Source organism: Aplosporella prunicola (assembly GCF_010093885.1).
Source record: "Aplosporella prunicola CBS 121167 unplaced genomic scaffold K452scaffold_2, whole genome shotgun sequence".
In the NCBI taxonomy this organism is placed as follows: domain Eukaryota; kingdom Fungi; phylum Ascomycota; class Dothideomycetes; order Botryosphaeriales; family Aplosporellaceae; genus Aplosporella; species Aplosporella prunicola.
The window spans coordinates 1034396-1061140 of NW_022983530.1; the positions used below are offsets into that span (position 1 = coordinate 1034396).

Consider the following 26745-nt stretch of genomic DNA (forward strand, 5'->3'; position numbering starts at 1 on the left):
AGATGTATTTTTAACGACTTGCTCGAGAGATAACCTGATGCACTAGAGACATCTCCACAGAGCGTGCTCTAGATGACGAGGCGAAGTACATGCCTATATTGACGCTAATTTAAGCCGTGCCCATAGCGCGCGCTGAGTGAGATCGAAGGAGACGTCTGTCAGTCAGCACCGTAAGAAGGCCGCGTGCGGCACGGCTTGTAAGCAATGCAATCTTCAGCTCGTTCCGGCGTCGTGGATACCCGCTCCTCCCGGGCTTGCTTCGTGGTGTTACGTACTTTTACCATCTTAACCGCCTAGGACAGACTTACGCCGTGTTGGATGCGGCACTTCGCTGCTTACTATGGGGACTATGTGTCGTTGCTTCGTAATGGCTGAGCCGCAAAGTGTGGGGCACACCCACTCACCACTCACACCACGCACCGCAAAGCATATCGCAAACAACCCTCAGTATCCGGACTAAAAGTTTGAAGCCAAAGCCGAGCCATCTACCATATATCATGGCATATCTCCTGTATAGTTACAATAGCAGCGTCACAAATATCACTGTCTAGGTAGGTAGATTAAAAAAAGTGAACAAGATAGCTGCTAGACAAAATAACACCAAGAACGCCCGCGAGACCGAATTGAGGGTGACAGAGGTAGCTTGCGCGCTCTGTCTACCGGATGCGCGCGACGCCCTCAATCTGCGCGACTGGCGCGGGGTCCTCGGTGCGTAGCCACTCGCCGTTGAAGGCGTTGATAAGCCAGTTGCTGAGTTCTGAGGGAGAAGGTGGTTAGTTTGTGGGATAAAGGTGAAAGAGTGAGAGTATAAGAGTAGAGAGAGGAGGCGAGGGAATAAGGGAGACTCACTGTCATAAACAATGCGGTTTGCGTTATGGAAGTAGATACCGTGATCCGAGTCGGGGAAGACATGGACATCGTAGTTCTCAACGCCAGCGACATCGAGGCGATCGAGCAGCATGAGACTGTTCTGCATGTGGACGTTATCGTCCGCGACACCATGCATAAGCAAGAAGCGAACGTTCTGCGCCAGTGCCGTAGCATTACTGACCGTAGCGTTGGCGTAGCCCGCCTCGTTGTGCTGTGGCGTGTGCATGTACCGCTCCGTGTAGATGCTGTCGTAGTAGCGCCAGTCCGTCACCGGCGCCACGGCCATGCCGTATCGGAACGTCTGTCCCGCGTCGCGCTCCAGAGTCTTCAACGCCATGAAGCCTCCGTAGCTCCATCCCCAGATAGCCATCCGCGTCTCGTCTACGTACTTCTTCATCGCCCATTGCTTCGCTACTGTGATTTGGTCCGCCGACTCGTAGTGTCCTAGGTTTCCCCGTACGATGCAGCGCCCAGCACGCCCGATGAAGCCTGTTCCACGCCCGTCAAGCGTCACGACGATGTACCCGAGCGATGAGGCAATGTACGACTCAAAGTCGACGTTGAATTTCTTGGTCACTTGCTGGCTGCCCGGGCCCTGGTACATGTAGAACAGGACCGGGTACTTCTTCTTGGGGTTGAAGTGCGGCGGGCGGCGCTCGACAACATTGAGTTCGAAGCCGTCAACGTTCACGGTCGAGTAGATCAGGATCGGCAGCTCGTGCTCCCGTGCCATCTTTGCGAGACCCTTGTTTTCTTCGATAAGGCTGTCGTAGTTTTCAGATGCACTGGGTGTGCTGATGACCTTTTGCCACGGAATGTCGGGGCCGTTGTATGAAAGGAGGGCGTAGCCGGCACCGGTAGAGAACTTGACCTCATGATACGCCTCCTTGCTAATGTCCGTCAGGGGTTTGAGATCAGAACCGTCGAGCTTGACGCTGTAAACGTGGCGTTGGATAGAACTCTCCTGTGTTGAAACAAAGTAGACAAGGTTCTTCTTGAGATCAACAGCCGAAGGCGCGGTGACGACTTCCCATTTTCCGGACGTGAGAAGAATAGGCTCGGAGGCGTCCATGGGCGTGAAGTATCCAAGATGATCGTAGCCCTCGTGTATAACTGTATCGATATAACCGTCGTGGGGGCGGCCATTGTCAGGGTCCGCAGGGATGAAGGTGGTCTCCTGCGATACTTCGAACCAACCACCATCAAGCGCATTGACGTCGAAAGTTCTCACGATCTTGCCGGTTTGAGACACAACATCAATCAGACTGACCTTCAGAAGATCACTTTCGCGGTTAGTCTCGCGAATAAGCACTTTTCCGCTGCTACCAGCCCACACGACCTCCGTAATGAGCCGATCGAGGTCCTCAAAGTCATTTTCAATGTTAACCGTAAAGACTTCACTCTTCTCAATATCGTAAAACTGCAGGTTGACGACAGGATTGGGTGCTCCGGCTTTTGGATATTTGATCTCCCGTACTTCAGGGTAGTTTTCCTCACCCGGCTCCGGCTCCGTGCCACTAGGTCTGGAGACGAAATACTGAACGGGATAGGTGGGAACGGAGGTTTCGTTAGTGCGGAGGAAAGCGATGTATCTGCCATCCTTGGACCACCAGGTAGCGCTATTGCCGCCGAAAACTTCCTCCTCGTAGACCCAGTCAGGAACGCCGTAGAAGAGCTCCGGCCCACCATCGGTTGTAATCCTTGTGACCTTTTTGTTATTTAGCCTGCGCAAGTACATGTTGTTGTCCCTGGTAAAGACAATAGCGTCTGAGCTGGGAGACCAAGTAGCAAGCTGAATCCTGCTTTCCTGGTTTGCGGGATCCAAGGCTTCCGCCGTCTGCGTTGCGACATCGAAAATCCAGTATTTCCCGTAGTACGAGTGCCTCCAGTTGTGCTCCCTCTCAGACATGACCAACACCTTCTTGAAATCCGCGCTCGGCCAGACCTCTACGGGCGACACCCAGCGCTCACCAACGTAGAATCCTGCGTTCTTCATGAGCACTATAGTCGTCTCCGAGGCATTCACCTCGCCACGGTTGTGAACATCCTCTACGACAACGTAGCCAGCACGTCCACCTTTTTCCAGCAACAACCCATCTTCTCCAGCCGGACCGGAGATCCATGATAGGTCATGCCGTGTTGCATACCACTCTCCACCCAGCACCTGGTCCAAGGTGACTTTCTTTCCAGATCCACGGGTCGATGTTGCGGTAGGGTCGTGCGGCCTGGTGGAAGCGTGTTTGTAGGCGCCGCTCGAAAGAAACGCGACGAGGGCGAGGACCCAACCAGCCACGCACACGCCTCCGAGTATCCATAACCACCTCCTCAGCTTCTTGTCTGCGGGCTTTGTGCCATAGTACGGTGCATCTTCGATGTCGAAAGCTTCCCCGCTTCGGCGCGGGCCGCCGTTCGCGTCGGAATAGGGCTCCGGGATCCGCGACTTATTCAAGTTTCCGTTGAGGCTTTCGAGGACGATGGAAGTCGTTGAGTCGGAGTTCAGGGACGGCCGCCCTTCATCTTGAGACTTGCGGGAATCCGTGAATCCTTCGGTGAGGGGCTGCGCCTCCTCTTCGTTGAGGAGACGCTCTTTGGACATGGCGGAGTTGTATGAGTTTAGGTCCAGGTGAGGTCGCGCCAGGGACCTTAGGAATAGTAAGTACCAGCTAGTTTGGCCCCGCAGCGTTCCATCAAAACAACAAGACTTGGCGCGCCAAAGCTCAAAGACACAGTATGCAGTACAGATGTTACGTTGCTTGTTTGTATCACGCAAATGCTCTATTGAGGACTTCTTATTGAGGTAAACTCTCGAAAAAACGTCATGCTACTTTCAGGCACAAAGACTCAAGTTGCTTTCAAGTCAGATTATTATTGCGCCCCCCTACGACTTACTCGCCGTATCCGTCTCCATATCTAGTCGCACATAGCTCGCGAGCCGTCTTATCGTGTCATTGACCGATCAGGTCTCTGTCTTCCCCCTCGTCGTTTTGAAGCTCCAAGAGCAGGAAGATTCCACCCCCTCCTGCCCCTCTAAGCCACATTTATGTATTTCAGTCCTGCTTGCGCAAGAGGCTCGTCAACTCTTCACGCTGCAATCGTAATGACTGCGTCTAGAACACCGGGGTGTTGGTCTCGGCCACGCTCTGCCACCCATTTGGCCAAATTGATCAACCACCAAGAGGACCAAGGTAATCCTCCTTGATCGTTGCGATCGCGTACATGTTGCCCAATTCGGTACGGATACCCTTGACCTTCAACCGAATGTGCGTGCCCTTCTCAATGACCTGATCCGCATTGTCGGTCCACTGGGGCGGCGTAGCGTTGCCATCGTATTTGATGGAGCTGGGGATCATCTGGGAAGGTGGTAAGTATAGTGGCGCCTTCATCACGCCACGCAGGTACTCACACTGGAAGCAACAAAGACGTTGAGAGGTCCGACCTCGACGAAGAAGCCAGAGTCGACAACGGAACTCACGACGCCGTCCAGCTGTGTCCAATGTTAACATCGATGCGCAGTCTTGCGGGCCACTCAAGACGTACAATCTCTCCCTTGAAAGGGCGCCAGACGATTGCTTTGAAGTGCACATTATACTCTATAAACCCAGTGCCGGGCAGCACCCGACCCTCCGACTTGTCCTGGGAGTCCATGACACAGATGATGTAGTAATTTTCGATCTGAATTCCCTCCACATCGCGCTTCAGGCGGTCTTCGATGTACTCGTGGACATTGGGGCCCAGGAAAGACGGGTGCAGCGTAATGGTACGCTCGAGCTCGTGGAGGAAGAACATTGCGACGGATGCGCGGTCGTGGGAGAAGGGTCGAGGTCGATGGGTGGTTTCAGGAGCAACGGAGCTGGTTGGAATGCGCCGAATGCACGGGCAAGCGAGCTGGTGTCGAGTCGAGGTTGCGCGCCGTGGAGTGAAAGCAACTGAAGTGAGATGGTATGCGCTGCGGAGCTCCCAGACGCGGTCTACTGATTGTCCATGCGCGCAAAGTGTCGGTGATACCAATTATGACGCTGCGCTTTTAGGCCGGTCCTCACGCTTCCCTCCAAATGCGTGGATGAATGGCGGCTGGCTGGTCGCGACGGATGCAGCGCTGATCGCGGTGGGTTGACGAGCTATGTTACGAAGTAAGAGTGCGCTGCGGAAACGGGCCAAGGTTTGCGCGGGCCCATGTGATAGTGATGAAGGGAGCCCTGGTCGCCGGCCGAACCCGCTGTCTGTCCCGCTTTCAAGTAACTCCACCAGCGAGTGGGTGTCGTGAGACCTTCAACCGTCTTTCCGTCTTTGCTTGCGCAAGGCTCCAGCTCCCGCGACCGGTTTGGATGTAGCCTTTTACACACGTCGAGCGTTGTCGCCTCTTTGTTGCACCCACGCATCCTCCCCCGCATTCGGCGGTCTCGGTCGGCATCATGGCTTCCCTCAACCTGGAGAAACAGCTCACCTTTGTGCGTACGCCACTTGCCCCGACTCGGCGCATGAGCTAACTGTTGCAGTATGGAAGCTACCATCATAATCCCGTTTGTTCCTCCTCCTGAGCGCTCCCCGCTCGCCTTGCTGACGGCGTCGCATTTAGGTCAACATTGGCGTTCACATAACATGTGTGCCTCTTATCATGATGACGGCCTTCCTCTTTGTAAGGGATGCCTTTGACGCTCTGTTTCGACTCGTACTAACCGGTGGCTTGCAGCTGTCAAACACCCCTGCCGTCTCCTTGCCCGAGTGGCTCTCCGTTCCGAACCTCCCGCTTAACGCAGGGACGTTCTTCTGCGCCCTTTACTCCATACTATACATCTTGATGGAGCCGGTGGCCGGCGGCCTCCTTACCCCACTACTCTTTGCCGGAACCGCGTTCGTGCAGCACCTGGTCGCTACCTACGGCGCGCTCGCGAACTACTGGGCGATCGGGTTGCACATCTTCTCCTGGATCGCTCAGTTCATCGGACACGGAAAGTTCGAGGGGCGTGCGCCTGCGCTGTTGGACAACATCGTCCAGGCCCTGTTCCTGGCGCCGCTCTTCGTTTGGCTGGAAGTCCTATTCTACTTTGGCTATCGCCCGGAACTGCAAAGCAGGATCGAGAAGGCTGTTCAGGACAACCTGAAGAAGTTCAGAGAGGAGAGGCAGAAGAAGCTCGCTGCCAACGGCGCTGCCAACGGAACCAAGAAGGCAACCTAATTCGCCTCGTAGAGCGCGCCGTAGGGATGCCAGGCCGGAGGAGTTAACTCGTTAAGTGGTCGAAGGCGTTGGGTTGGCAAGTGATTAAGCGCCCAGTCGGGTCAGTGATTTGACAGGACAGTCATAGAATGCATCGGCTGGTCATGGTTGATTTGGTAGGATCTGCCAAGCTGTGAACCGGGGAGAGGACGAATCGGACATATCTATAACTACGATTCTGTACATAGGCGATGGTGCAATCAGAGCATTTCAGCTTCATCACATGGCAAGGCTCCCGTGTAACGTTTGGGTAAACGCAGCACCCCCTCATTCAGCCGACGGGACCTTTGCGTACACGTGCAGGACGGGCTTCCGGGCGTACGGAAACGGAAGCTCCGGACAGCTGTACATACGTAGAGACAACTTCACAAAGGTAGTGGCAGCGCTTGCAGGAACGGTTTTCACCATAACTCTGGTATGGGCGCGCCAGGAAGTGACCTGGCGCAGCTCGAAGGTGGCGAGGTATACATTGTATTGTTCGTACCCCAGCCTGCCTACGAAGAGCAAGCGAGGCCGTCACCGGTAGACCCCGTAGGCCATGGGCGAATGCGAATGGCACTCAATGACAGCGCGAGAGGCCAATGGCACAGTGGACAGAAAAGTAGAGTGATAGACAGCCGGATCAAGAGGATGCCTTGAAGTGTTGTCTGTAAAACGCCGCTGCAGTACCAGGCTTGGCGGTTTACTTAAGCGGACTAGCGGCTAACGAGCAGAGTTGAGGAGCGCTCGGGTTCCGTTTCGTCCTCTCCTCCCATCAAGAGCTCCATCGCACCGAGCACCACTCTCCCCTCTTCTTCTTCTGCTTCAATCTCAATTGGTAGCAGAGCTATCACAAGAAGCTTTCTGAGCTCAGCAGCCATGTTCAGGAACGCCCTCAGACAGTCCACCCGCACCGTCGGGGCAATCTCTGCTGCTGGCAGAATTGCTTCGGTAAGTTCATCCATCCATCACCGCCACTGGCCATCGCCGCCAGCGCTTTCGACAAAAGCTTCATCTAGCTCGTCGCCCGCCAGCTTCGATCCGAAACGAAGTCGTTCGCGGCGACGACTGTTGCTGCCTCGCCGCATTGCCCTGCTGGAAGCTCTTCGCAACAACCGAGCGGCTGACTGACGATTTTTCCGCGACAACCCCAGACCCGCACTACCCCGGCCGTCTTCAGCGCCGCCTCCAACCAGCTCCGCAGCTATGCTGCCGACGCGAAGGCCGCCCCCACCGAGGTCTCTTCTATCCTTGAGCAGAGAATTAGAGGTGTGCAGGAGGAGGCTGGTCTTGCCGAGACCGGCCGCGTCCTCTCCGTTGGGTACGCTCGCTCCCTTTTGGCCACTCCAGCAAAGGCCCACGACCGCGATGGCATGGAATGAGAATTGGGTCTGACAATTGGCGTGTAGTGACGGTATTGCTCGTGTCCACGGTATGAGCAACGTCCAGGCTGAGGAGCTTGTCGAGTAAGTTCTCCACATTTTGCACCTATGAGATCACAGTCGCTCATGCCAATTAGGTTCTCCTCCGGTGTCAAGGGCATGTGCATGAACCTTGAGGCCGGCCAGGTCGGTGTTGTGCTTTTCGGTTCTGACCGTCTCGTCAAGGAGGGTGAGACCGTCAAGCGTACCGGTGAGATTGTGCGTATCACTCGCCCCGGCAACGCTCTGGACCGGCACTAATTGAACCCAGGTCGATGTCCCCGTTGGCGTCGAGCTTCTCGGCCGTGTCGTTGACGCTCTTGGCAATCCCATTGACGGCAAGGGTCCCATCAAGACCACCGAGAAGCGCCGTGCCCAGCTCAAGGCCCCCGGTATCCTGCCCCGTCGCTCCGTCAACCAGCCGGTGCAGACTGGTCTCAAGTCCGTCGACGCCATGGTTCCCATTGGCCGTGGCCAGCGTGAGTTGATCATTGGTGACCGTCAGACCGGTAAGACTGCCGTTGCCCTTGACGCCATGCTCAACCAGAAGAGGTGGAACAACTCCAACGACGAGACCAAGAAGCTCTACTGCGTCTACGTCGCCGTTGGCCAGAAGCGTTCCACTGTTGCCCAGCTCGTCCAGACCCTTGAGGAGAACGATGCCATGAAGTACTCCATCGTCGTTGCCGCCACTGCCTCCGAGGCCGCTCCCCTGCAGTACATTGCTCCCTTCACCGGTTGCTCCATGGGCGAGTGGTTCCGTGACAACGGCAAGCACGCCGTCATCGTCTACGATGACCTGTCCAAGCAGGCCGTTGCCTACCGTCAGATGTCCCTGCTGCTTCGTCGTCCTCCCGGACGTGAGGCTTACCCCGGCGAGTAAGTAGCCTTGAGTTGCGCGACCGCAGTAATTCCGAAGCTAACATTCGTCAGTGTCTTCTACCTTCACTCTCGTCTTCTCGAGCGTGCCGCCAAGATGAGCGACAAGCACGGTGGTGGATCCCTGACTGCCCTTCCCATCATTGAGACCCAGGGTGGTGATGTCTCTGCCTACATTCCCACCAACGTCATTTCCATCACCGACGGCCAGATCTTCTTGGAGGCCGAGCTGTTCTACAAGGGTATCCGTCCCGCCATCAACGTCGGTCTGTCCGTCTCTCGTGTCGGTTCCGCCGCCCAGCTCAAGGCCATGAAGCAAGTCGCTGGTTCCCTGAAGCTCTTCTTGGCCCAGTACCGTGAGGTTGCTGCCTTCGCCCAGTTCGGTTCCGACCTTGACGCTGCCACCAAGCAGACCCTGAGCCGTGGTGAGCGTCTTACCGAGCTGCTTAAGCAGAAGCAGTACTCCCCCATGGCCGTCAACGAGATGGTTCCCCTCATCTTCGCCGGTGTCAACGGTCTCCTCGACAGCGTTCCCGTCAGCAAGATCCTCCAGTGGGAGGCCGACTTCCTCGCCCACCTCAGGTCCAACGAGTCTGAGCTTCTTGCCCAGATCGAGCGCGAGGGTGCTCTCTCCAAGGAGCTCGAGGCTAAGCTGAGGGATATCACCAAGAACTTCACCAGCAGCTTCGTGTAAACAAAAGGGATGGTTTGAAAGGAGGAAGTACGTTTTCTAGTCTACCTTGAGCGATTAGAGCCAACGTGCTGATCTGGTGATGTTTTTAGATGTATAATAGAGTATGCGTATCCTCCACAACGGCTGTCTCAATAGGAAAGACGAAGTGCAACACCCGAGCTGCCTCGCCGCTGCGCCACCGAACCCTTTTCCTTTGTTATCGCTGTTGATACACCAGCTTTGCGATCACGCGGCGGTGGATTCGGGGATGGTCATTGGGGCCGTTGTATTTAAGCGAAATCTCATTTTCAAAGTTCTGAACGGTTCTGTTTGCTTTGTGACCTTCACTCTGTTGTTGACTCGGCAATGGCTGCTGGCTAATGATGCTTGCAGAAATCTGCATAAACAAGCGCCAGCGCATCTCAACGTCGTATTGTCATGTGCGACTGTCATTGGTCATTTGAGTTACAGTGAAAGCCGCCGCCGCAATCAAACCATGTTAAGCTGTAGGCGTGGCAGATTTCCACCATTCACTCCGATTTCCCTCACTTGACCACCCACGGGACTTTTGACAGCTTCACCTCCTGGAGCACCCGTAGCATATAAAGGCGACAAGGACTGACCATCTACCCCCAGAACCACAACAGCACTTCTAGACTTCGACGCGGTCTTCCGATAGATAATCTTCAACGACACACCAACCATGGCAGAACCACTCGACGACAAGAGCAAGGGCAAGAACAAAGCCCGCACCGAATCCTTTCCACATCCGCGCCTCAGCGACCCGACCATGGCCATAGGCAGCCTCAGCCTGCCGCCTCCAACCCTCGCGCCCCCATCCCCGCCTCACTCCCCAGAGTCACGCATCACGCACGGCGGGCCCTCAAGCGAACAGCAAGGCTCACCCACCCTGGCGTCCTCGTCAACCACAGCCGGCACCTCGGCCATGGCCACCCACGCCGCCGCCGCCGACACGCCCTACCACGAGCTCACGTCCAGCGAGCCCCCAGCCTCGGACCCGGACGCGCTGACGGCGCATCTGCGCGGGCAGCTCGCCACCGCCACGACGTTAGTGGCCTTCTTGCACACGCAGGTCGACGCCCTGCGCGCTGAGAACGAGGCCCGCAAGGAGCAGACCCAGGACCGCGCCGCGGTGGCTCGCCACGCCCTCGCGGTGCTGCGGCAGGCGTATGCGCGCGGCGAGCGCCTGCTCGCGCACTGTGGGGCGCTGGAGCGGCGGGTGCGGGAAGCTAAAAACAGGAAGAGCGGGGGTGGGGGAGGGGGATGGCGGAAGCTGCTGGGCATGGGAACGGGAGGGAGGAAGAGCGCGGCGAAGGAGAAGGGCCCCGAGCGGGAGCCGGTGCTCGCGGACGCGCTGCCCGGGGCCGGGATTGCGTGCGCGCGGTGCGGCGAGCTGGTGCCGGCGGGCGAGGGCCACAGAGTCCCCCTGCGCTGGCCCGATGGCGGGCTCAATCCGTTTGCGATGCACCCGGATTTCTTGGACACGCGGCACGTGGAACGGCAGGCGCTGGTGGTGGCGGCGGCGGAGCACGGCACCGCTGGCTCTTCTGGCTCTGGGGGTGCGGATGCAGATGCGGATGTGGCTGCTGCGGAGTTGGGCCGGTTTGTGCGCGGCCGCGAGTTGAGGCAGGTGGTGGAGCTGGTGGATGACGGGCTCAGGAAGCTAGGCGAGGGGATTGCGGACGTGGCGGGTAGGGTTGAGGGACGCGGTGGCGGGGGGCGGAGGGAGGGGTATGAGGGCGTGGTGGTGATGCGGTAGGCTGGTGGGTTAGCTGGCTGCCTTTGGTGCTGCTGGGGCTCTTGCTTGGTTCCATTGGTTGCTGGGTGCTGGATGGGGCTTCTTGGGCACTTGGGTGGTTGCCTGACGGAAGTGAGGTTTGTGGGTGATTCAAAGGTCTGCGTAGCGGATAGTACCTAGGTATGGGCTCTTTCGCACCTTGACTCTGCGGCGCTGTTTTGCTAATTCTGGAAATGCAGGCCGAGATCCGTTTTGCTGGACTTGAAGACTTGGAGCTTTGGGTTGCAAGTATCCGCACCAGCTGCATTTTCACCAGCTTCATGCGACCCTGACAATCCTCACCAGAGAATACAAAGGTGCGTACACGCTCGCAAGCCTCTCAAACCGTCGATGCTCGCGATAGACATGGTCTAGACCGCAGTATTGCGCTCCAAAACCCCTGAGGGCGAGGGCGAGGGATATGTTGCTGGTGTTTGTGGGGTGGGGAGGTATCACTATGCCTGCTGGTTTGGTGGACGACTTCGAGGTGTGCTTTCGATTACTAAGGAAGCATTATTCGCTATCTACTCCATAGTTGTGTCGGCTATGCAACTTACTCCTGCCTGTGGCGGTTGGTGGTGGGGAGAAGCGTGTGTGCTTCTCTATACTATCCTATCCGCCCAAATTGGGACTTTTTTGCTACTTAGGTGTGAGTGTGAGTCGTGACTTGTGCCATGGGCAGCTTCAATTGGAGGTAACATGTTGAAGAAGTACCAAAAACAATCTCTAACCTACACTGTAGATCCATGCAGCAGCAGCAGCTTCAATTACAGCATTTTAAAAACAAACAGCAGCAGCACTCCCCTCCGTACATATGTACATCTGCAATCTCCCCAGTGACCCAATCGCACCCAAAAAGACAAGCAGCGCGCCATCCCGCTCGAAAAAACAACCACGCAAGCGCTGATAAGCGGGCAGCTCCACTGATCTGATTGCGGCGCGAGCTACCACACGCCCCGCATACGTCATCGCAGCAGCATCATCGACAGCCACCAACCATTGAACCTCGAGCCTACGTGCAAAACTCTTCTCTGCATTTCACTTGGGCGTCAACCAATTCTTCATCCACACACGCACCACCGCCCACACCACACCACCCACCCACCCACCAAAAAGCCAAACCCAACCATGGCATCCAGCACGCCCTCCCAGCCCCCCCGCTCAGAAGCATACACGACGCCCGCGAACCCCGTCACGCAAACACCCTCGGAAGCCCGCACCGCCGCCGCGCACACTTCCCCCAGCGACAGCGACCCCACGCTCGCGCACCGCACCGCCTCGCAAGACACGCCCTCCTCCGCGGCCGTGCCCAGCGCCCTCGGCCGCGGCATCCACGGCGCGGGCCCGGGCGAAGAAGCGCGCGGCAAGACGGAGGAAGACGTCGGACGGCACAGGGAGCTGGACGCGCAGCAGATGGCTGCGCCCGGCGAAGGGGAGGTGTGGGACGCTGTTGAGGGGCAGGGGAAGGGCGCGGGGGCGAGTGGCATGGAGCGGGATTTGGCGGCGGATTTGGACCGGTGAGTTTGGCGTGTTTTCTTTGTTTGCGTTCGTGTTTTCTGGAGGTTGTGTTTTTATGCTGTTTTGGGGGTGAGAAAGGAGTGGTTTGCTAACGAGGCTTCTTGTGCGCACTGCAGGAAGAAGGCCGAGCAGGCGCCTGCTAGAGAGGCCATCAAGGCCGAGCGCGCCCACGATGTCGATGTCGCTGGCGTGTTGGGCCAGCGCGGCGGGCCGGCGAACCCGGTTGGCAAGGACGGGTACCCGAACACGGGGTCTGGCTAGGCTAGAGGGCACGAGAGGGAGGAGAGACTGCGTGTGCCTTACCTGAGGCATTTGGCTGGGGTTGATGGACATGGACATGGACACGGATAAGGGTAGGGTTAAATTCTAGGGACACTGGATGGCTTGCATGAATCATGACTATTCCTTGCGGCTGGATGAGCGTCCGCGGAGGATTCGCGTCGTCTCTGTCTGCCCTTCTTGGGGTTGCTTCTGTCTTTTGTGCCTCGTGTCCCTCTTCTATACTGCAGTTGCCTACTGCGGGACCATGGCTCTCTGGCTTGGTGATCCTGGAGCCTTTCCCTATGCCTTTTCTCTCCCAAATTGCTACGTATACCCTCTGACGACGCGGCCCACCATCGTTGTTGCCATGGAGCATAGCTGTTGGACTACTCTCTTGTCCCAGGACATGTTTGACTGAACAGCAAAGAGAGGATTCCTCAGAACGTCGTGAGCAAAGCCCAGCATAAATTCAGCCATCATCACTCCCCAAGGGTCAACTGCTGTGATATATCGAAAACGGTACATGCGGAGGAGCAACGTCGCTCTCGGCATGCAACCCAAACTTTCCTAACGCCGGCGCTATGCAAAATCATCATCTCGGGAGACGTCTCAAGTGTCCATGGCGTTTTCCATGACAACGTCCTTGTCCTCTGCGGCCTCGGCCACGAAGCCATTGCCCGCCTTGATCGTGTCGAGCTTTGCGGTTTTCGCTTGCGTCTGCGTGATCCAGTCGTTGAGGGACTCGGGACCGCCGCCTTCGATCTTGACGGGCCGGTCTTCTGCGGGTATGCCGATGACGGTGCCTTGGTATCGCGACTCCTCGCCCGTTTTGCTGTGTTTCTTCTTGAGCGCTGGAGCAGGCGTTAGTCTCGAGCATAAGACCAAAGGATTGTTTACACAGAGTCTGTCATACCAGTCAAGTAGTCCTCCTTGGGCACGGCGCTTTCAGCGGCCTCGATGCCCTTGGCGACATCCAGGCCGGCAATGCGCATGATTTCCTTGTTGACGGGCCCCATGACCCAGTCGAGGAAGTCGCGGACGTCGGCCGTGTCCTCCATCTCGCGACGACGGGCCTCTTTGGCGCGCAGGCCGTTGCGCTCGGGATACTCGTCGAGCGGGCGGCGCAGGATCTCCTTCCAGGCCTCCTCGGCGCCCGTCATCGAGGGGATGAGCAGGCCGGCGTCCGTCATGGCCATGCGGGCGTCGCTGACCGTCGGCACGGCCTCGTTGTGGTTCGACCACGCGTGGTACGCCGTGCGCTGGGCGAGCAGCAGCATGTACCGCGCCGCGATGTCCGACACGGCGTCGACGACGGATGGCCGCGCGCTGTGGTAGCCTGCGGCGCGCAGGATGTGCAGGATGGCGGGTCGGAGTAGGGCGGCGTGCAGGTCATTGGCGGACATGGTGGTGGTGCGGCGGTCGTCTTCTTCATGGCGCGACGCGCGACGGAGAGAGAGCGAGCGGGTGTGACGAAGTTGCTTGCCAGCGGCGGAACTTCCGTGTCAACCATGGACTGAATCGCACCTTCCTCCACACGCACATTCACTCACTCACTCGCCCATTCACATCTTCCTCCTGTGGCCCATCATGGACGCGCCGCCTCCACCACCAAACAACAACGGCAACAAACCCAACCGCCCGGCCATGAAGCTCAAGCTCACCACCGGGCCGCCCAAGCAGCCCTCGCAACCCCCGCCAACCCCTCCAGTCCAGACTCCCGGCGGCACCAAGCTGAAGCTGAAGATCGGCGGCTCCTCCTCCAACACTCCCGTCGCCGAACAAGCACCTGCCTTCCCTTCAGCGCCGTCCGCACAGGCGCAACAGCCTCCCAAGCCAAAGCGCAAATACACCAAGAAGCCAAAGGACCCCGCCGCCGAAGGAAGCGCTGCTGGCGCCGCGCCCAAACCCATAAAGAAGCGCAAAGCCGAAGGTGAGGGCGACACCACCGCGTCGCCCAAAAAGCCAAAGCCTACAACCCTCAAGATCAAGCAGGAAAAGGGCCATGCCGCGCCGCAGTCTGCCTTGCAACGCAAGCCCTCTCTCTCGATCAAGATCAAGAACAAGCCTACCCCCACCACCATACCGCGCATCAAAGTAAAACATGTTGGCCAGCCCCCGCCGCGCCCGGCTGGTGTTGGCTACGACAGTGAAGCCGAGGACATTGAAATCGACCCCGCCATCGAACACCAGATGATCCTGCGCATGCTGCCTGGCCCCGACTGCGACTACCTGCGCAAGGCCATCGAAGAGCGGCGGCTGGGCGTACCGGTCAAAGATGGCGGCGCGGACATACAGTTTCGGTTCTTTGACCGCGAGGGTCGCCGCGCTTGCATCACGGTTCAGGGAAACCACTACGCGGCATCGCTGGTCGATCTGCCGTGTGTCATCGAGGGCATGAAGAGCTGGGAGAAAAAGGCAGGATGGTTCAAGAGCGCGGATATCTGCCAGATGCTGCTTGTACTCGGCAAGGTGGACAACGAAGACGCGGCCAAGGACTTCCAGCTGCCCCGCGAGGTGGAGAAGGACACTTGGCAGTACCCCCACGGCTTGACGCCTCCCATGCACTACGTGCGCAAGCGCCGCTTCCGCAAGCGCGTGAGCTACCGCACCATCGAAGCCGTCGAGGAAGAGGTGGAGCGGCTTCTGGAACTAGACAACAAAGCAAAAGAGACGGGCGGCGTCACCGAGTACGAGATCGTAGACCTGCACAGACAGCGCGACGGCAGTTCTGTCATGGGCGAGGAGGACGGCGCATACGAGCAAGAGCTCATCGACGACCAAGCCATGGACGACGGCGGCTTCGAACTCGACGAAGCAACCATGGCACGGCTCATGGAGCAAGAGCTCGGCGGCGACGACCACGAAGAGCACGCATCCGAGATTGTCAAGTCGGTCGAAGGTGCCATGTCGGCCAACGACATTGACGCGGCGCACGCCGTCGTGTCGCATGCGCTGGGGCAGGAGACGACGCCAGCAGCGGAAACGCCCGGCGGGCCCTCGGCGGCCGAGACGGAGCAGTCGGAGTCGGAGTCGGACGAAGGCGACGACGACGACGTGGACGAAGCGGCAATGGCAGCACAGCAAGAAGCGGCACAGCAGCGCGAAGAGATTGCCGACCTGCAGCGCGAAGTGGAAAACGCACGGCTGCAGATGGAGAAGCAGAGCAACCCGCTGCTGAAGAACAGACTAGCCGCCAAGTTCAAGAGCCTGCAAAGCGACCTGGAGCTGAAGAAGGCGAGCCTGGGCGACGAGTGGGACGAGTGAGTATCTTGGCAGTTTGTCTGTACGCGGGATATGCTGATGTGCGCACGCTTTTTTCCTTGTGTGGTAGTGGCTTGTTTGAACCTCGCATGCGTATTCGCGCGCTTCGTCAACTGATGGCTGAGGCCGAGGAGAAGGCGCAAGGGCAGGGCAATCTCCTGCTTAAGACGAGGTTGAGGGCGCAGTGTGAGGAGTTAAGGAGGGAGTTGGCGGTTAGAGAGGAGGAGCTGCGCGCGGGGTTGGTGTTGTTGGAGGAGAGGGTGAAGAGGGAGAAGGTGGGGGTAGAGGTAGAGGAGGTAGAGAAGGGGGAGGAGAAGCCGCCGGGTACGGAGGGCAGGAGGGACAGTTTGCTGGCTTGATTGCTTGCTTGCTTGCTTGCCTGCCTGCTTGCCTGCCTGCACATCTACATAGGTAGCTAGCTAGCTAGCTAGCTGGCGCGTGCGTGCTTGCTTGCTTGCTTGCTTGCTTGCTTGCTTGCTTGCTTGCTGGCGAGGCTGGGCTGGATTCCGCGGCTGGATAGACGACTCTAGCGCGGGCTCTGGGATGGAGTTGGGGGTTATGGAGCATGGTGTGCGTATGGGTATGGAGATGCTGGCGGTGGGTTGGGGCGGATGCGTCGTGCGAGACCTGTGGATGGGGAGGTATCTGGCGTCCTCTCTTTCATTTGCACCCTTTCTCTCACACTTAGGGTCATCTGCACACTCACGCACACACTCTCTTTGTCGGTGTTTGTGGGTTTGGGTGTGGAAGGGTGTGTGGAGGGTATGGGTGGAGCTCTTCTATTTCTCAGAAAGCAGTATTGGCTGGGTATCAAATAGCAGCAGTGCTCTTGCGTTCATGCACTTCGTACCTATACATGCCTCTTCTGCACTCTCTGGTCTACAGTACAGTACGGCACTGAAGACGATACCTAGGAGGAACACGCCTATCCCATCACAACCACAACCAACAAACAGTGCTAGAGAAAAAACGAAACGCAAGCCGCTGAATTACTTTAATAAAAAAGTCGTGTATAGTACAAAGTCGTATCCGTCATACTCATTCCCTGCCTAAGTAAGCACGCAGGCAGGCAGACTACTGCTCTGCTCTACAGCCTGCTTTTCCGACTCTCTGTTCTATCCTTTCACATGTTAGGCTTGGCGCCCGGCTCGCCCACCGTGTTCAAGAAAGCCTGGTGCACATGCTCGGTCAAATCACCCGCCTGCAGCGCGCGGCCCTTGTCCTTGAACGCGATGCGCGAGCATTCACGGGTGATAGTGCTGCCGCCATAGGCAGCGAGCGTGAGCAACTCCGCGGCGCCCAAGTCGCCATCATGGTCCCAGATCTTGTCGAGGTAGGCAGCGCGCCACGCCAGCAGCGTCGCCAGACTGCCCGTCAGCGTGTCGCCCTGGCCACCCGAGCGCTTGTAGCCGCCCTCGCCCTCGGACACGAGCGTCTGCTCGCCGTTGCTGATGTAGTCGACCTTGCCCTTCTGGATGATGGTGACGCCGCCGAACGCGCTGGCGAGTCGCGCGCACACCGTCTCGGGCGCGCCCTCGCTGACATCGAGGCCCTTGGCTTTGGCAAGCCGCCCGAACTCGACCACGTTCGGCGTCAGGATGCACTCTTTGTAGCCGTGGACGAGCTCGGGCCGGGTTTGCGCGAGGAACAGCCCGTCCGCGTCCAGCACGAAGGGCAGGTTCTTCTTGCGCGCTTCTTGGATCACCCGCGCGCACGTGTCTTGCATCAGGCTGTCGCGCCCTAGCCCGGGCCCGATCACTATCACGTGCAGCCGCGAGAGCATGCCGATGACTTCTTCGGCGACGCTTTCGGCGCTCTCGTTGCTGCCCAGGTTCTTGGCTTGCCGCATGTACGGGTGCACCATTAGGTTCGGGCTGTACGTCTTGATGACGGCGCCGGCGCCAGGCTCGCAGATGACGTGCGACTGTGCGGGAGGAGCGGCGTTAGCATATCATCAAACAAATGTGCTGCTGAGGGGGTAGGGAGTGTAGTTGTTGTGCGGAGCGCGTACCATATCACAGCCCAGCTTCGCCGATGCCATGGCCGAGAAGTACGGCGCGCCTGTGTAATCCTCGCTGCCGCCAATGACGCCTACGCGGCCCAATTGCCCTGTCTCGCAGTCAGCGTGTGCGCACCCCGCTGGCGACGCGGCTCGGCTCACCCTTGTGGAAGCTCTCAAGCATGGGCGGAACCATCTTGTAGACCTTGGAGAGGATCTCCTTCCTGGAAGCGTTGGCCATGGTGAATGCGGCTTATTACTTGTTTACGACTTTGGGATATGCAGTGTGTTGGGTAGGGTATGGAAAAGCAGCGTGTGAGTGAGGTAGGCGTGTGGTGGTGGGAAAAGTGTAGGTAGAATGGGTTAAGAAGCAAGAGCGGCGTTGCGTAGTGGTGTTGAAAGCTTCCCAAAGCTCTCCCCCACGTCATAGCGGAGACCCGCCACACCCGCTTGTGGCGTGGGCACTGACGTTCCGATGACACGGCGTTTGGTTGCCAGCTCGACCTGGACCGCAGACGAGATCGATCGTAATGGCTTTTTTTTTTTTTTTTTTTCCTGGCCAGGCTCCCAGGCTCATCATATGCTCATGTAGCCGCCGAAAGAGAAAAAAAAAAGTTGGCTCGCTGCCGGCAACTTTCCAAGCCGGAAGCGCCACAGACTACCTTAGGTACCTAACCTACCTGCTCTATGATCGAGGACTTCATATTCCCTCCGCCAAAGGCGAGGACTCCGTATGCAAGAATGAAAACCAAAAGCCCCGTTTGTGATCTAAAGCTCAATATGTCCATTAGAGACTTTGTTCGTCTCAGTCATCCAAAACGCCGTACCCACAGCCCACGCATGATAGAGCAAAAGGGAGAGTCCAAAGTTCCTCCAAATGAAAAACGCAGACAGGACAACGCTCAAATGCACGCAGTACTCGCACCGGCCTACTTGATCCGCTCCAGCCTGGAGCGATTCATGGCAATCTGGTCGTCCACCTTGTCCGTCTTGTCCGTAATGCGCGTAATGTGCCTGTTCTGCTCGTCGACCTCGGTTCCCATGGCACCAGCAAGGCCCTTCAGCCTCCCCGCCGCGCCGTGCAGAGCGTCCAAGTTGGCGTCGATCTCGTTCTCCATCTCGTCGTCCTCCGAGTCCGCCTCGAACTGGAACTTGGAGCGCTCCGCCAGCGACGCCTTGGTGTTGCCCGCTCCGCCACCGGGCCGCAGTTCCCGCGAGAACTGCTGCTGCCGTTGCGACGACGCAAAGGCGTTCGAACGCGTCTCGTCGCGCTGGTCGCGCTCGCGACGGTGCGTGTCCATGATCTGCTCGTCGCGCTCGGCGCGCCGCTTGGACGCCGTAAAAGGGTTGGACACGTGCATGGCAAACATGGACTTGTTGAGCGTCTTGAGCTCCCGCGCCTTCTCCTCAGCAAGCCTGTTCTGGTTCTGCGAGAGGTCGAGGTTTTTCTCCGTGTTGTGAATCCTCTCTCCCTGAGCGCCCAGGCGGCCCAGAGTATCCCGACCAGTTTCCTCAGCCTGCGCCGCCAGACGCAGTGCATTCCGGGTCGAAGAGACGTCCTGCTGCTTCACTGCGCGGCTGTTAGTATTTCCCAGGAAAGCTCTCCGGACGGAAACTTACTGAAGCGAATCTGTTGCTTCGCACCCTGGACATCCTCCTCCTCTTCCTCTTCAGCCGTAAGCTGACGGTCGGCATAGGCACCGTAGTCGTTGCTGGAGCCGCCGCCATATCCGCCAGCATCAGCACCATATCCACCAGCGCCAGACGGTGGAGGAGCCTGCTGCGTCCTCTGCGCCGCGTTGCCGAACAGCTGCTGACGCCCAGCGTCTGTGTTCATTGTCTCCTGGGAGGACCTACCGCCCATGCCTCCGTAGCCGCCAGCACGCTGACCACCGCCGCCGAAGCGGTCTTGGCCGTAGGCGCCCTGCGAGCCGTAGTTGCCAGAGCCGCCGTAGCCTCCGGGAGGTACTGGGGACTTCTCCATGCGAGCGCGGTCGCTCATCCCCCCGCCACTGTAGGGCGGCGGTGCCTGAGCATAAGGGTCGGCCTTACCGGGAGGAGCGGCGTAGGGGTTCGAGGGGGCGGGAGAGGACGACTTGTCCACGGACTTGTCTTTCTTGCTAAAGAGACCCATGGCGGTGGTGTATGTGGTGAAGGAGAAGTAGTAGGGAGAAGTCAGGGTCGAACAATCGGCCGGGTTTTTATTTTGGCAGCGGTCAGACAGAAATTATGCAATCAGGTTTGAAATGTCTGCCGCTTTTTGTTTTGATTTTGGTAGTGGCCAGGCAGAAGTTATAGGTCGAGCAGGACGCCGCGACTGTCGAGTTTGTGGGCGACGGGGAGCTCGGCGGGAGCTCGTCGGAATGGGAAAAGTAACGGACGGGAGGGCCAAATTTTGGGCTACTGAGCTGGGTCTTTAAGTTTCCATGCAAGAAGTTGAAGGGTGAAGGGGGTTGAGAGTGATTTCGTATAACTGAGGCGGAGCTTGTGTTACTTGACCCCGAGGGGTTTGGGGTCGGCAGGTCGGGCTGCGATACAGGCACGTCCATCGCCGCTCCAGGAACGCGCACTTGGCGTCCCACCAACGGCCCACGCCCAATCGGGCATGCTTGCGGAGTAGGACATGAAACCCATCCAAAGCACCCATAGCAACATACATCGCCGATTCGCATTCCTCTACCCGGGTATTCTGTCGTTTCTACGCTCGCCTCTACCCCTCTGCTCAGACCGTGCCGCCCGACGCCTGTAAATGATACAGAGCGCTCTCGTTCCATGTACACTCGTCCTGGTCTGTCTGCACGCCCTCGTCCAACGCTGCGTGCTCCTCCTGCGTGAATATCTCCGTTCCATCCACCACGGGGAATGGCGTCAGGATGCGGCCGATATCCCCCCACCAAACCTCGCCAAATTGCCTATACCATTCGACCGTGATGCGCAAGCCTTCCTCGAAACCTGTCCGCTGTTGCCAGCCCAACTTGGCGAGCTTTGTGCCGTCCGTGGCGTAGCGATGGTCATTGAATGGCCGATCTGCCGTGTATTCAACCCAACGACCAAGTTCTTCGGGTGTGCTATGGGGCAAGCCAAACAGGTCCAAAAGCCTTTGGCAGATGCCGAGATTCGAGACCTCATCTTTCGAGGCGATGTTGTAGGTTTGGCCCACTGCGCCTTTGTGGAGTATGGTGTCTATCGCATCTGAAGTATCCCCGGCGTAGAGGTAGCGGCGCGTTGGAGTGCCATCCCCGTGCAGGAGCAATTTCCGTCGTCGATTTAGGAGCATGGCGAATTTGGGAATGATTTCTATCAAAAGTGATTGTCAGCTCAGGCGCATCTCAGAGGTTTGATGAGCCGTACTTTCTGGGAATTGGTGTGGTCCGTAGACATTGTTTGCCCTTACGATGATGACTGGGAGCTTGAAGCTCTTCCAGTAGGCATTTACCATCATCTCGGCGGCTGCCTTGCTGGCAGAGTACGGGTTTGTGGGTGCGAGTATACTGCTTTCGATGAGGTCATCGCCATCCGATTCGACCTCTCCGTACACCTCATCTGTGGATATATGAATGAACCTCTTCACACCGTATGCCTTTGCGCTTTCCAAAAGGACATGCGTGCCGTAAACATTGGTATTCGTAAATTGGTACGAGTTGCCGAAACTGAGGTCTACGTGCGACTGCGCCGCAAAATGGCATATGATGTCTATGTTGTGGGATTTGAGACAGCGCATAACGTCCGTCGGAGAGGTAATGTCGCCTTGGACGAAGGTAAAGTTGGGCAGACCCTCGAGTATCCGGGTGTTGTTCAGCGAGGCGCAGTAGTCGAGTTTGTCAAAGGAGTAGACGTTGTAGTGATCAGGGTACGTCAAGACGAGATGGCGAACGAACCAACAGGCGCTGTAACCTCCCGTCAGTGACTGGGCTATGTCGTGCGCGCTGCCTTGGGGCGGCCGTAAGGCGCAACGCAGGGCGCGCGCCGATGTGGTAGCTGGGAACGTACATGAACCCAGCGCCGCCGGTGACCAAGATGTTCGTCACATCGGGCAGCGGCTCGAACTTGGTTGTGCCCTTGAGTATGGGCGCGAGCTTCCATATGGTGTGTTCGACGTAGGACTTTGGGTTCAGGAGCGTCGAGCTTCTGCGACCTATTTTCTTATCAGCCATGCTTTGAAGAGGTTGAGCGGGTTGTTGTTACTAACGGGAACGCCTGATTTGGCCCAGGTGCTCATCTGGGCTGGTGGCTGGTGACATTATTCAGGCAGTGCGGACTTGAGTCGCACGTTGTCCTTGAAAGCTTGAGGCAGGTCATTTGGGGGTATCATGCTAGCATGCCTCCAAATAGCACCCATTCGCAGGATTCGAATGTCGCGAGACTCTGCTCTGGGGTTACCTAGGCAAAAGCCGCGACGGCTTCGAGTAAGCGAGCGCGCGATGACGAGCCATCGTCAATCAAATCCCCGTCCTCGGCGTTTTTACGGTGCGGGGATCTCATTACGGGACTTGTGCACAGGCGACAGATATCTTTCATGACAATAGATTCGCATGAGGTCTTCTCACATCTACACTCCCATCACGTCCAAGGTCTCATGCTTTTTGACGGCCAGCTAGATACCCAAACGCGCTAAAATTACACCTGGAAAGGGAGCCTCGTCCGCGGAAACATGGAAGTGGTCCCTGAAACCGCCCCCACATACACACAAACAATCTGATGCCCGAGACGCCGGTCGTAAGGGTACGAGAAAGGCAGGTCAGCGAGGATTGGCAAGGATTGGCTGCAATCATAGCTGGCTACCACGCGTTGACGTCAAAGTACTCCTGAAAACATTGTCAGTGTCACCAACCAAATGAATACCCAACGCTTATATAGGAGCCTTACCTCTCCGAAGAAGGTGACGACGACAGTGCGATCATCGAATTTCCTGCCCGCCAGGGCACGCAAGGCTTTCTGGGCGGATTCAGGAGTATCGTACTTGACGTAGATCTTGCCGACACCAGGGTTCGTCCTGCTACCGCTGGGTCTCGGGATCTTGAGGTCGAGGACCTGCCCAAACTTTTGGCACTCCTCCCGGACGTCCTCCACAATTTCTATACAAGTCAGCAAGTTGGAATCCAGGGGAAAAAGCGTAAGTGGGCAAACTGACCTTCATACTCATCATTGTCCATGAGTTCTTCGGGAGTAACCATGTTGAGAAGCTGCAACACACGACCCTGCTCGACATCGGACGAGGTACCTGCAAGCATGGACATGGCGTTGACTCCCATCTCCAAGCCCGAAGCCTGCTGCACGCCAATACTGGCCTTGCCAACCTTGAGATGCTCTTCGCCAAGTTCCATGCCGTTCAGGCCCTCGACAGCGATGTCAGTAGCAGTGGGGTCAAGATATTCACAGAATGCGATGCCCTGTCAGGATGTCAGCGTATGACTCGGAACGTTTTGCCCAAACTTTCTCACCCTCGACTGCTCCGAGCTCGTGTCCTTCACCAACACAAATGCCTTCAGCTCACCGAAGGAAGTAAGCAGCTCCGTCACTTGTTCTTCAGAAAGGTAAGCTGGGATGTGAGTGACGCAGATCTTGTTCGGCGTGTCCTTGACCACGTTCGTAACAACACCCTCCTGGTAATCAGCCTCATCGGCGATAGCCGGGACAATGTAGTCCTTCGGGCGGCGAATAGTGAGACCGGCGCGGTCACCGTTCGCAGCGCCGTTCGTCTCATCCCCAGATTCCATCGAGATGCCATCCAATGCCAGTGCCAGCGTAGTGTCCTCAGAGGTCCTAAACTCCAAGAGTGCAAATGCCCTGTCTTTCGGGATGTGCGCGGACACGCAGGCATCTTGACCTTGCACAATGTTCATGCCATTCAGATGCAGATTGAAGAACTCTTGGACGCTCTCCTCGGTGGCAGAGGCAGGAATATTGTAGATGAAGAGGCGCTTCGACTGGCGTGCGTTGGAAGGCTTGAGAGCGGAGGCATTGGCGGAGCCGGCGGGCTGGTTCATGAAAGCTTGCAGTCGGCTGGGGTCCATGGGTTGCTGACGAGGGGCACCTGGCAGCGGGAACATGCCCGACAGCTTTGCTTGCTCGGCCGTGACATTTTCGTATCCGGGAGGCTTGATATCCCACTGCGTCAGACGGCGTCTGCGCTCTAAGATCGGAACAGTGTCCGTCAAGTCTGGCGTAGGCTCCTTCTTCTTAGGGGGCGGCGACGCGCTCCTCTTCCTCTCCCGTCCACCGAAGCCATCACGGTCTCTCCTCCCTCCACGTCCGCCACGGTCATCGAACAAATCGCGATCCCGGCGCGGCGGTCTTTCATCGTCGTCCCTCCTGTCTCTGCGCCTCCAGCTACGGTCGTCGTCCCGATGTCTTTCCCTGCCTGCGTAGCGGTCTTCGCGCTCGCGTTCTCTGTAGTCGCGGCTTGAAGAATAGGTGTCGACTTCGTAGTCGCGCCTCGAGCTGCGGTGGCCCGGGGACCTGGAACGGCGTCTGCGATCACGGTCGCGGTCGCGACGGTCATCTCTGTCTCCGCGCGAAGACTGAGCGAAAGAAAGCCGTCAGAATGAGGTCTTTGGGTTGTACCGGGGGTGGGATACTCACGTAGTGGTCGCGCGACCTACCGCTGTCTGTTTGACGCGAATCAGCGAATGTTCTTCTGTCGAGGGCAGAGCGGCTGATCTCACCTCGGTCGCCGTTCATGGCTGGCGATTTGCGCAACTGTATTCCTTAACCAAGGGTGCGCGGGTATCAATTATGCCCGAAGAGGCTAATGAGAGGGGTTCGCGAGGGGGTGATGAGCAGACGCTGAAGTGAAGGTCTGGAGAGAGCTTGCGGAGGCGGTGGTCGATTGAGCGAGGCTCAAGAAAACCAGACGCTAAAACCGCAGCCACAGAAAGCAGCACACATTGCCGCGGGAATCGAATGCTTTCACCGCAGTGGTGCGAGAATCACATCTTATAAGCAGTCACGTCTCCCAAATAGTTACATTCACCGTTCTTTGTAGGCTTTTCTGTTTACCTACGTGTTACTGTTCGACCTGCAACCCGCGTGGTGAGGCGCAGGCGCGTCAAGTGGCGTCGCGTCTGCCATCTTGACGATTGCCCTTCGAGGTCTCTTTTCACACTCGTTTTAGACAACTGTTGCAACGGGTTTCTTGCATCTTTTCTAACTGCACAAAAGCCATGGTCAACTTGCACATCACGGAATGGCGCAAGCTACCTATTAACTTGACTGAGCTTTGCATCAATACAACGTTGCGCTGTGGCCAGTCCTTCAGGTTGGTCAACGTGGGTACCCAAGTACGCTGGGATTGGCTAACTAGATTGCAGATGGAGAAAATCTGCTGAAGATGAATGGTCCATTGCTCTGCACGGCCGCATTATCTCCCTCCGGCAAGATGCAGAGTGTCTTCATTATCGAGCCATGTTCCCAGAAACCACCAAAGCCATTCCTACCCCGCCTTCAACAGACTCTCCCGCGCCCGCAGGAGACGATACTTTGGCCCTCATCAATCACTACTTCAACCTCACGCCGAACCTCGGCCAACTTTACGAACAATGGGCGGAATCAGATGCCAATTTCAAAAAGAAGGCCCCGAAGTTCACAGGCGTTCGCATATTGAAGCAGGACGCATGGGAGGCTCTCGTGGGCTTCATATGTAGCAGCAACAACAACATCGCGCGGATCTCGCAGATGGTGGAAAAATTGTGTACAAATTATGGTACGTTGATAGGGCACATAAACTCGACTCCATACCATGATTTTCCGCCGGCCTCTGTCTTGACAGACCCCAAGGTCGAGCAAAACCTCAGACAACTGGGCTTCGGATATCGTGCCAAATATTTGTACAAAACAGCGTGCATGGTTGCCGAGGAAAAGGGAGAAGACTGGCTTGACGGTTTGCGGAACCCCGAAAGCCCACTGTTGGGTGTTGAAGCAAAACCCGCAGGGGAGTTTATGGAAGGAGGTCGCGAAGGCTATAGGCTTGCGCATGAGCAATTACTTTCGCTGCAAGGTGTCGGACCCAAGGTCGCAGACTGCGTGTGCCTCATGGGTTTGGGCTGGGGAGAAGCTGTTCCGGTGGATACTCATGGTAAGCTGCAACAAGGTCCATCTTCGTCCGATGCAACTGACTTTGGGTTAGTATGGCAAATTGCACAGCGAGACTACAAATTTGGCAAGGGCAAGCATAGTAGTCTAACAAAGGCGACCTACGATGCTGTTGCGAACAAGTTCCGTAGCCTTTGGGGCAAGGAAGCCGGATGGGCACATTCCGTGCTTTTTACTGCAGACTTGAAGGCTTTCTCAGAAAGACTAGTGGCCAAAGTCGAAAAGAAGGATGAGATGGTGGAAATTAAGCCTGAGGCTGACGTACCTGTGGTTGAAGCCGTGACTGAAGAGAAGAAAGTGGTGAGTAAGAGGGTAAAGAGGGAACCGGATGATCACGAGCACCAGGTCCTTGAAGTCCAAGAAAGAGTGGTGAAAAGGACCAGGAGAAGTAGTAGAAAAACATAAGACCTACAGGTAGGAATTATTTATTTTGGGATAACAAATCACATTCTTAGGTGTTCCTTGTCTTGAGGTCCAACGATATACAAATGCCATGATCAAAGGTTAACAGATATACATAACGTAGTTTGGATTTTGTGCGTACGCAAACGAGTGTTTTTATATGCAACGGTTTTGTGAGCATTTTCCTATTCGCAGCGACCGCCTGCCACTTTTCAAGCAACTAGAAAAAGACGCTTGTCTTAATAAAGGTCAGTCAGACACATGATGTTACCGGTTGGAATGTTTTACCTCGGGACCAAAGCGGCAATACTTCCGTTTCCAAAGCTCGGCGCAGCAATCCAACGAACGAGCGCAACTTGTGAGCTCGTGACAACCGCC

The 26745-nt window shown here is 57.1% G+C and overlaps 14 protein-coding genes across 14 annotated transcripts; 7 read left to right on the forward strand and 7 right to left on the reverse strand.

Annotated features, from left to right (window-relative positions):
* Positions 1-325: 325 nt before the first annotated feature.
* On the reverse strand, positions 326-3482 carry K452DRAFT_315038 (uncharacterized protein). Its single transcript, XM_033543826.1, has 2 exons — positions 850-3482; positions 326-757 (listed from the first exon to the last, which is right to left on the reverse strand). Exons 1-2 carry the CDS (start codon positions 3464-3466, stop codon positions 657-659), a joined length of 2718 nt encoding a protein of 905 aa, XP_033402532.1. The 5' UTR covers positions 3467-3482; the 3' UTR covers positions 326-656.
* Positions 3483-3633: 151 nt separating this feature from the next.
* Positions 3634-5014, reverse strand: K452DRAFT_283028 (uncharacterized protein). The gene is made up of 3 exons (XM_033539692.1): positions 4408-5014; positions 4274-4354; positions 3634-4220 (listed from the first exon to the last, which is right to left on the reverse strand). The coding sequence occupies exons 1-3, from the start codon at positions 4654-4656 to the stop codon at positions 4035-4037; spliced, it is 516 nt and encodes a 171-aa protein (XP_033402533.1). The 5' UTR covers positions 4657-5014; the 3' UTR covers positions 3634-4034.
* An 82-nt stretch (positions 5015-5096) lies between these two features.
* K452DRAFT_283030 (uncharacterized protein) lies at positions 5097-6189 on the forward strand. The gene is made up of 4 exons (XM_033539693.1): positions 5097-5318; positions 5367-5390; positions 5447-5506; positions 5561-6189. The coding sequence occupies exons 1-4, from the start codon at positions 5283-5285 to the stop codon at positions 6044-6046; spliced, it is 606 nt and encodes a 201-aa protein (XP_033402534.1). The 5' UTR covers positions 5097-5282; the 3' UTR covers positions 6047-6189.
* Positions 6190-6841: 652 nt separating this feature from the next.
* Positions 6842-9317, forward strand: K452DRAFT_283032 (uncharacterized protein). Its single transcript, XM_033539694.1, has 7 exons — positions 6842-7015; positions 7219-7385; positions 7474-7530; positions 7584-7704; positions 7757-8364; positions 8419-9085; positions 9148-9317. The coding sequence occupies exons 1-6, from the start codon at positions 6944-6946 to the stop codon at positions 9056-9058; spliced, it is 1665 nt and encodes a 554-aa protein (XP_033402535.1). The 5' UTR covers positions 6842-6943; the 3' UTR covers positions 9059-9085; positions 9148-9317.
* A 170-nt stretch (positions 9318-9487) lies between these two features.
* On the forward strand, positions 9488-11257 carry K452DRAFT_315042 (uncharacterized protein). The gene is made up of 2 exons (XM_033543827.1): positions 9488-10749; positions 11142-11257. The coding sequence occupies exons 1-2, from the start codon at positions 9741-9743 to the stop codon at positions 11237-11239; spliced, it is 1107 nt and encodes a 368-aa protein (XP_033402536.1). The 5' UTR covers positions 9488-9740; the 3' UTR covers positions 11240-11257.
* Positions 11258-11906: 649 nt separating this feature from the next.
* K452DRAFT_283033 (uncharacterized protein) lies at positions 11907-12907 on the forward strand. The gene is made up of 2 exons (XM_033539695.1): positions 11907-12352; positions 12470-12907. The coding sequence occupies exons 1-2, from the start codon at positions 11964-11966 to the stop codon at positions 12612-12614; spliced, it is 534 nt and encodes a 177-aa protein (XP_033402537.1). The 5' UTR covers positions 11907-11963; the 3' UTR covers positions 12615-12907.
* A 316-nt stretch (positions 12908-13223) lies between these two features.
* On the reverse strand, positions 13224-14017 carry K452DRAFT_219289 (uncharacterized protein; the record flags this gene model as incomplete). The annotated part of the gene is made up of 2 exons (XM_033536406.1): positions 13224-13465; positions 13528-14017. The coding sequence occupies 2 exons, from the start codon at positions 14015-14017 to the stop codon at positions 13224-13226; spliced, it is 732 nt and encodes a 243-aa protein (XP_033402538.1).
* A 241-nt stretch (positions 14018-14258) lies between these two features.
* On the forward strand, positions 14259-15878 carry K452DRAFT_323905 (uncharacterized protein; the record flags this gene model as incomplete). The annotated part of the gene is made up of 1 exon (XM_033544667.1): positions 14259-15878. One exon carries the CDS (start codon positions 14259-14261, stop codon positions 15876-15878), a length of 1620 nt encoding a protein of 539 aa, XP_033402539.1.
* Positions 15879-16148: 270 nt separating this feature from the next.
* Positions 16149-16963, forward strand: K452DRAFT_71552 (uncharacterized protein). Its single transcript, XM_033547056.1, has one exon. The coding sequence runs from the start codon at positions 16419-16421 to the stop codon at positions 16926-16928; it is 510 nt and encodes a 169-aa protein (XP_033402540.1). The 5' UTR covers positions 16149-16418; the 3' UTR covers positions 16929-16963.
* Positions 16803-18251, reverse strand: K452DRAFT_348505 (uncharacterized protein). Its single transcript, XM_033545546.1, has 3 exons — positions 18037-18251; positions 17887-17984; positions 16803-17799 (listed from the first exon to the last, which is right to left on the reverse strand). Exons 1-3 carry the CDS (start codon positions 18113-18115, stop codon positions 16999-17001), a joined length of 978 nt encoding a protein of 325 aa, XP_033402541.1. The 5' UTR covers positions 18116-18251; the 3' UTR covers positions 16803-16998.
* Positions 18252-18756: 505 nt separating this feature from the next.
* K452DRAFT_283038 (uncharacterized protein) lies at positions 18757-20316 on the reverse strand. Its single transcript, XM_033539696.1, has 2 exons — positions 19495-20316; positions 18757-19444 (listed from the first exon to the last, which is right to left on the reverse strand). The coding sequence occupies exons 1-2, from the start codon at positions 20006-20008 to the stop codon at positions 18804-18806; spliced, it is 1155 nt and encodes a 384-aa protein (XP_033402542.1). The 5' UTR covers positions 20009-20316; the 3' UTR covers positions 18757-18803.
* Positions 20317-20596: 280 nt separating this feature from the next.
* Positions 20597-22115, reverse strand: K452DRAFT_294368 (uncharacterized protein; the record flags this gene model as incomplete). The annotated part of the gene is made up of 4 exons (XM_033541694.1): positions 20597-21171; positions 21226-21761; positions 21865-22009; positions 22064-22115. 4 exons carry the CDS (start codon positions 22113-22115, stop codon positions 20597-20599), a joined length of 1308 nt encoding a protein of 435 aa, XP_033402543.1.
* A 258-nt stretch (positions 22116-22373) lies between these two features.
* Positions 22374-24676, reverse strand: K452DRAFT_241974 (uncharacterized protein). The gene is made up of 6 exons (XM_033537841.1): positions 24540-24676; positions 24457-24482; positions 23316-24395; positions 23006-23264; positions 22741-22949; positions 22374-22679 (listed from the first exon to the last, which is right to left on the reverse strand). Exons 1-6 carry the CDS (start codon positions 24553-24555, stop codon positions 22653-22655), a joined length of 1617 nt encoding a protein of 538 aa, XP_033402544.1. The 5' UTR covers positions 24556-24676; the 3' UTR covers positions 22374-22652.
* A 146-nt stretch (positions 24677-24822) lies between these two features.
* Positions 24823-26401, forward strand: K452DRAFT_283040 (uncharacterized protein). The gene is made up of 3 exons (XM_033539697.1): positions 24823-25132; positions 25185-25948; positions 26000-26401. Exons 1-3 carry the CDS (start codon positions 25038-25040, stop codon positions 26368-26370), a joined length of 1230 nt encoding a protein of 409 aa, XP_033402545.1. The 5' UTR covers positions 24823-25037; the 3' UTR covers positions 26371-26401.
* Positions 26402-26745: the final 344 nt, after the last annotated feature.

Bases quoted from the DNA above. Each gene is read 5' to 3' on its own strand.
- K452DRAFT_315038 (XM_033543826.1), bottom strand. From the start codon at position 3,466: ATGTCCAAAGAGCGTCTCCTCAACGAAGAGGAGGCGCAGCCCCTCACC. The intron at 758-849 runs GTGAGTCTCCCT...CTTCTCCCTCAG, and splicing joins AAACCGCATTGTTTATGACA to AACTCAGCAACTGGCTTATC.
- K452DRAFT_283028 (XM_033539692.1), bottom strand. From the start codon at position 4,656: ATGTTCTTCCTCCACGAGCTCGAGCGTACCATTACGCTGCACCCGTCT. The intron at 4,355-4,407 runs GTACGTCTTGAG...CATTGGACACAG, and splicing joins GCCCTTTCAAGGGAGAGATT to CTGGACGGCGTCGTGAGTTC. The intron at 4,221-4,273 runs GTGAGTACCTGC...CCACCTTCCCAG, and splicing joins ACGTCTTTGTTGCTTCCAGT to ATGATCCCCAGCTCCATCAA.
- K452DRAFT_283030 (XM_033539693.1), top strand. From the start codon at position 5,283: ATGGCTTCCCTCAACCTGGAGAAACAGCTCACCTTT. The intron at 5,391-5,446 runs GTTTGTTCCTCC...CGTCGCATTTAG, and splicing joins GAAGCTACCATCATAATCCC to GTCAACATTGGCGTTCACAT. The intron at 5,507-5,560 runs GTAAGGGATGCC...GGTGGCTTGCAG, and splicing joins TGATGACGGCCTTCCTCTTT to CTGTCAAACACCCCTGCCGT.
- K452DRAFT_283032 (XM_033539694.1), top strand. From the start codon at position 6,944: ATGTTCAGGAACGCCCTCAGACAGTCCACCCGCACCGTCGGGGCAATC. The intron at 7,016-7,218 runs GTAAGTTCATCC...CGACAACCCCAG, and splicing joins CTGCTGGCAGAATTGCTTCG to ACCCGCACTACCCCGGCCGT. The intron at 7,705-7,756 runs GTGCGTATCACT...AATTGAACCCAG, and splicing joins TCAAGCGTACCGGTGAGATT to GTCGATGTCCCCGTTGGCGT.
- K452DRAFT_315042 (XM_033543827.1), top strand. From the start codon at position 9,741: ATGGCAGAACCACTCGACGACAAGAGCAAGGGCAAGAACAAAGCCCGC. The intron at 10,750-11,141 runs GTAGGGTTGAGG...AATCCTCACCAG, and splicing joins GGGGATTGCGGACGTGGCGG to AGAATACAAAGGTGCGTACA.
- K452DRAFT_283033 (XM_033539695.1), top strand. From the start codon at position 11,964: ATGGCATCCAGCACGCCCTCCCAGCCCCCCCGCTCAGAAGCATACACG. The intron at 12,353-12,469 runs GTGAGTTTGGCG...TGCGCACTGCAG, and splicing joins TTGGCGGCGGATTTGGACCG to GAAGAAGGCCGAGCAGGCGC.
- K452DRAFT_71552 (XM_033547056.1), top strand. From the start codon at position 16,419: ATGGAGTTGGGGGTTATGGAGCATGGTGTGCGTATGGGTATGGAGATG.
- K452DRAFT_348505 (XM_033545546.1), bottom strand. From the start codon at position 18,115: ATGGCCAACGCTTCCAGGAAGGAGATCCTCTCCAAGGTCTACAAGATG. The intron at 17,985-18,036 runs GTGAGCCGAGCC...ACTGCGAGACAG, and splicing joins GCTTGAGAGCTTCCACAAGG to GGCAATTGGGCCGCGTAGGC. The intron at 17,800-17,886 runs GTACGCGCTCCG...CCTCCCGCACAG, and splicing joins CGAAGCTGGGCTGTGATATG to TCGCACGTCATCTGCGAGCC.
- K452DRAFT_283038 (XM_033539696.1), bottom strand. From the start codon at position 20,008: ATGGGTCTCTTTAGCAAGAAAGACAAGTCCGTGGACAAGTCGTCCTCT. The intron at 19,445-19,494 runs GTAAGTTTCCGT...ACAGCCGCGCAG, and splicing joins GAAGCAACAGATTCGCTTCA to TGAAGCAGCAGGACGTCTCT.
- K452DRAFT_241974 (XM_033537841.1), bottom strand. The intron at 24,396-24,456 runs GTGAGTATCCCA...TCTTTCGCTCAG, and splicing joins GTAGGTCGCGCGACCACTAC to TCTTCGCGCGGAGACAGAGA. The intron at 22,680-22,740 runs GTAAGGCTCCTA...CAATGTTTTCAG, and splicing joins TCGTCACCTTCTTCGGAGAG to GAGTACTTTGACGTCAACGC.
- K452DRAFT_283040 (XM_033539697.1), top strand. From the start codon at position 25,038: ATGGTCAACTTGCACATCACGGAATGGCGCAAGCTACCTATTAACTTG. The intron at 25,133-25,184 runs GTTGGTCAACGT...ACTAGATTGCAG, and splicing joins CGCTGTGGCCAGTCCTTCAG to ATGGAGAAAATCTGCTGAAG. The intron at 25,949-25,999 runs GTAAGCTGCAAC...ACTTTGGGTTAG, and splicing joins TGTTCCGGTGGATACTCATG to TATGGCAAATTGCACAGCGA.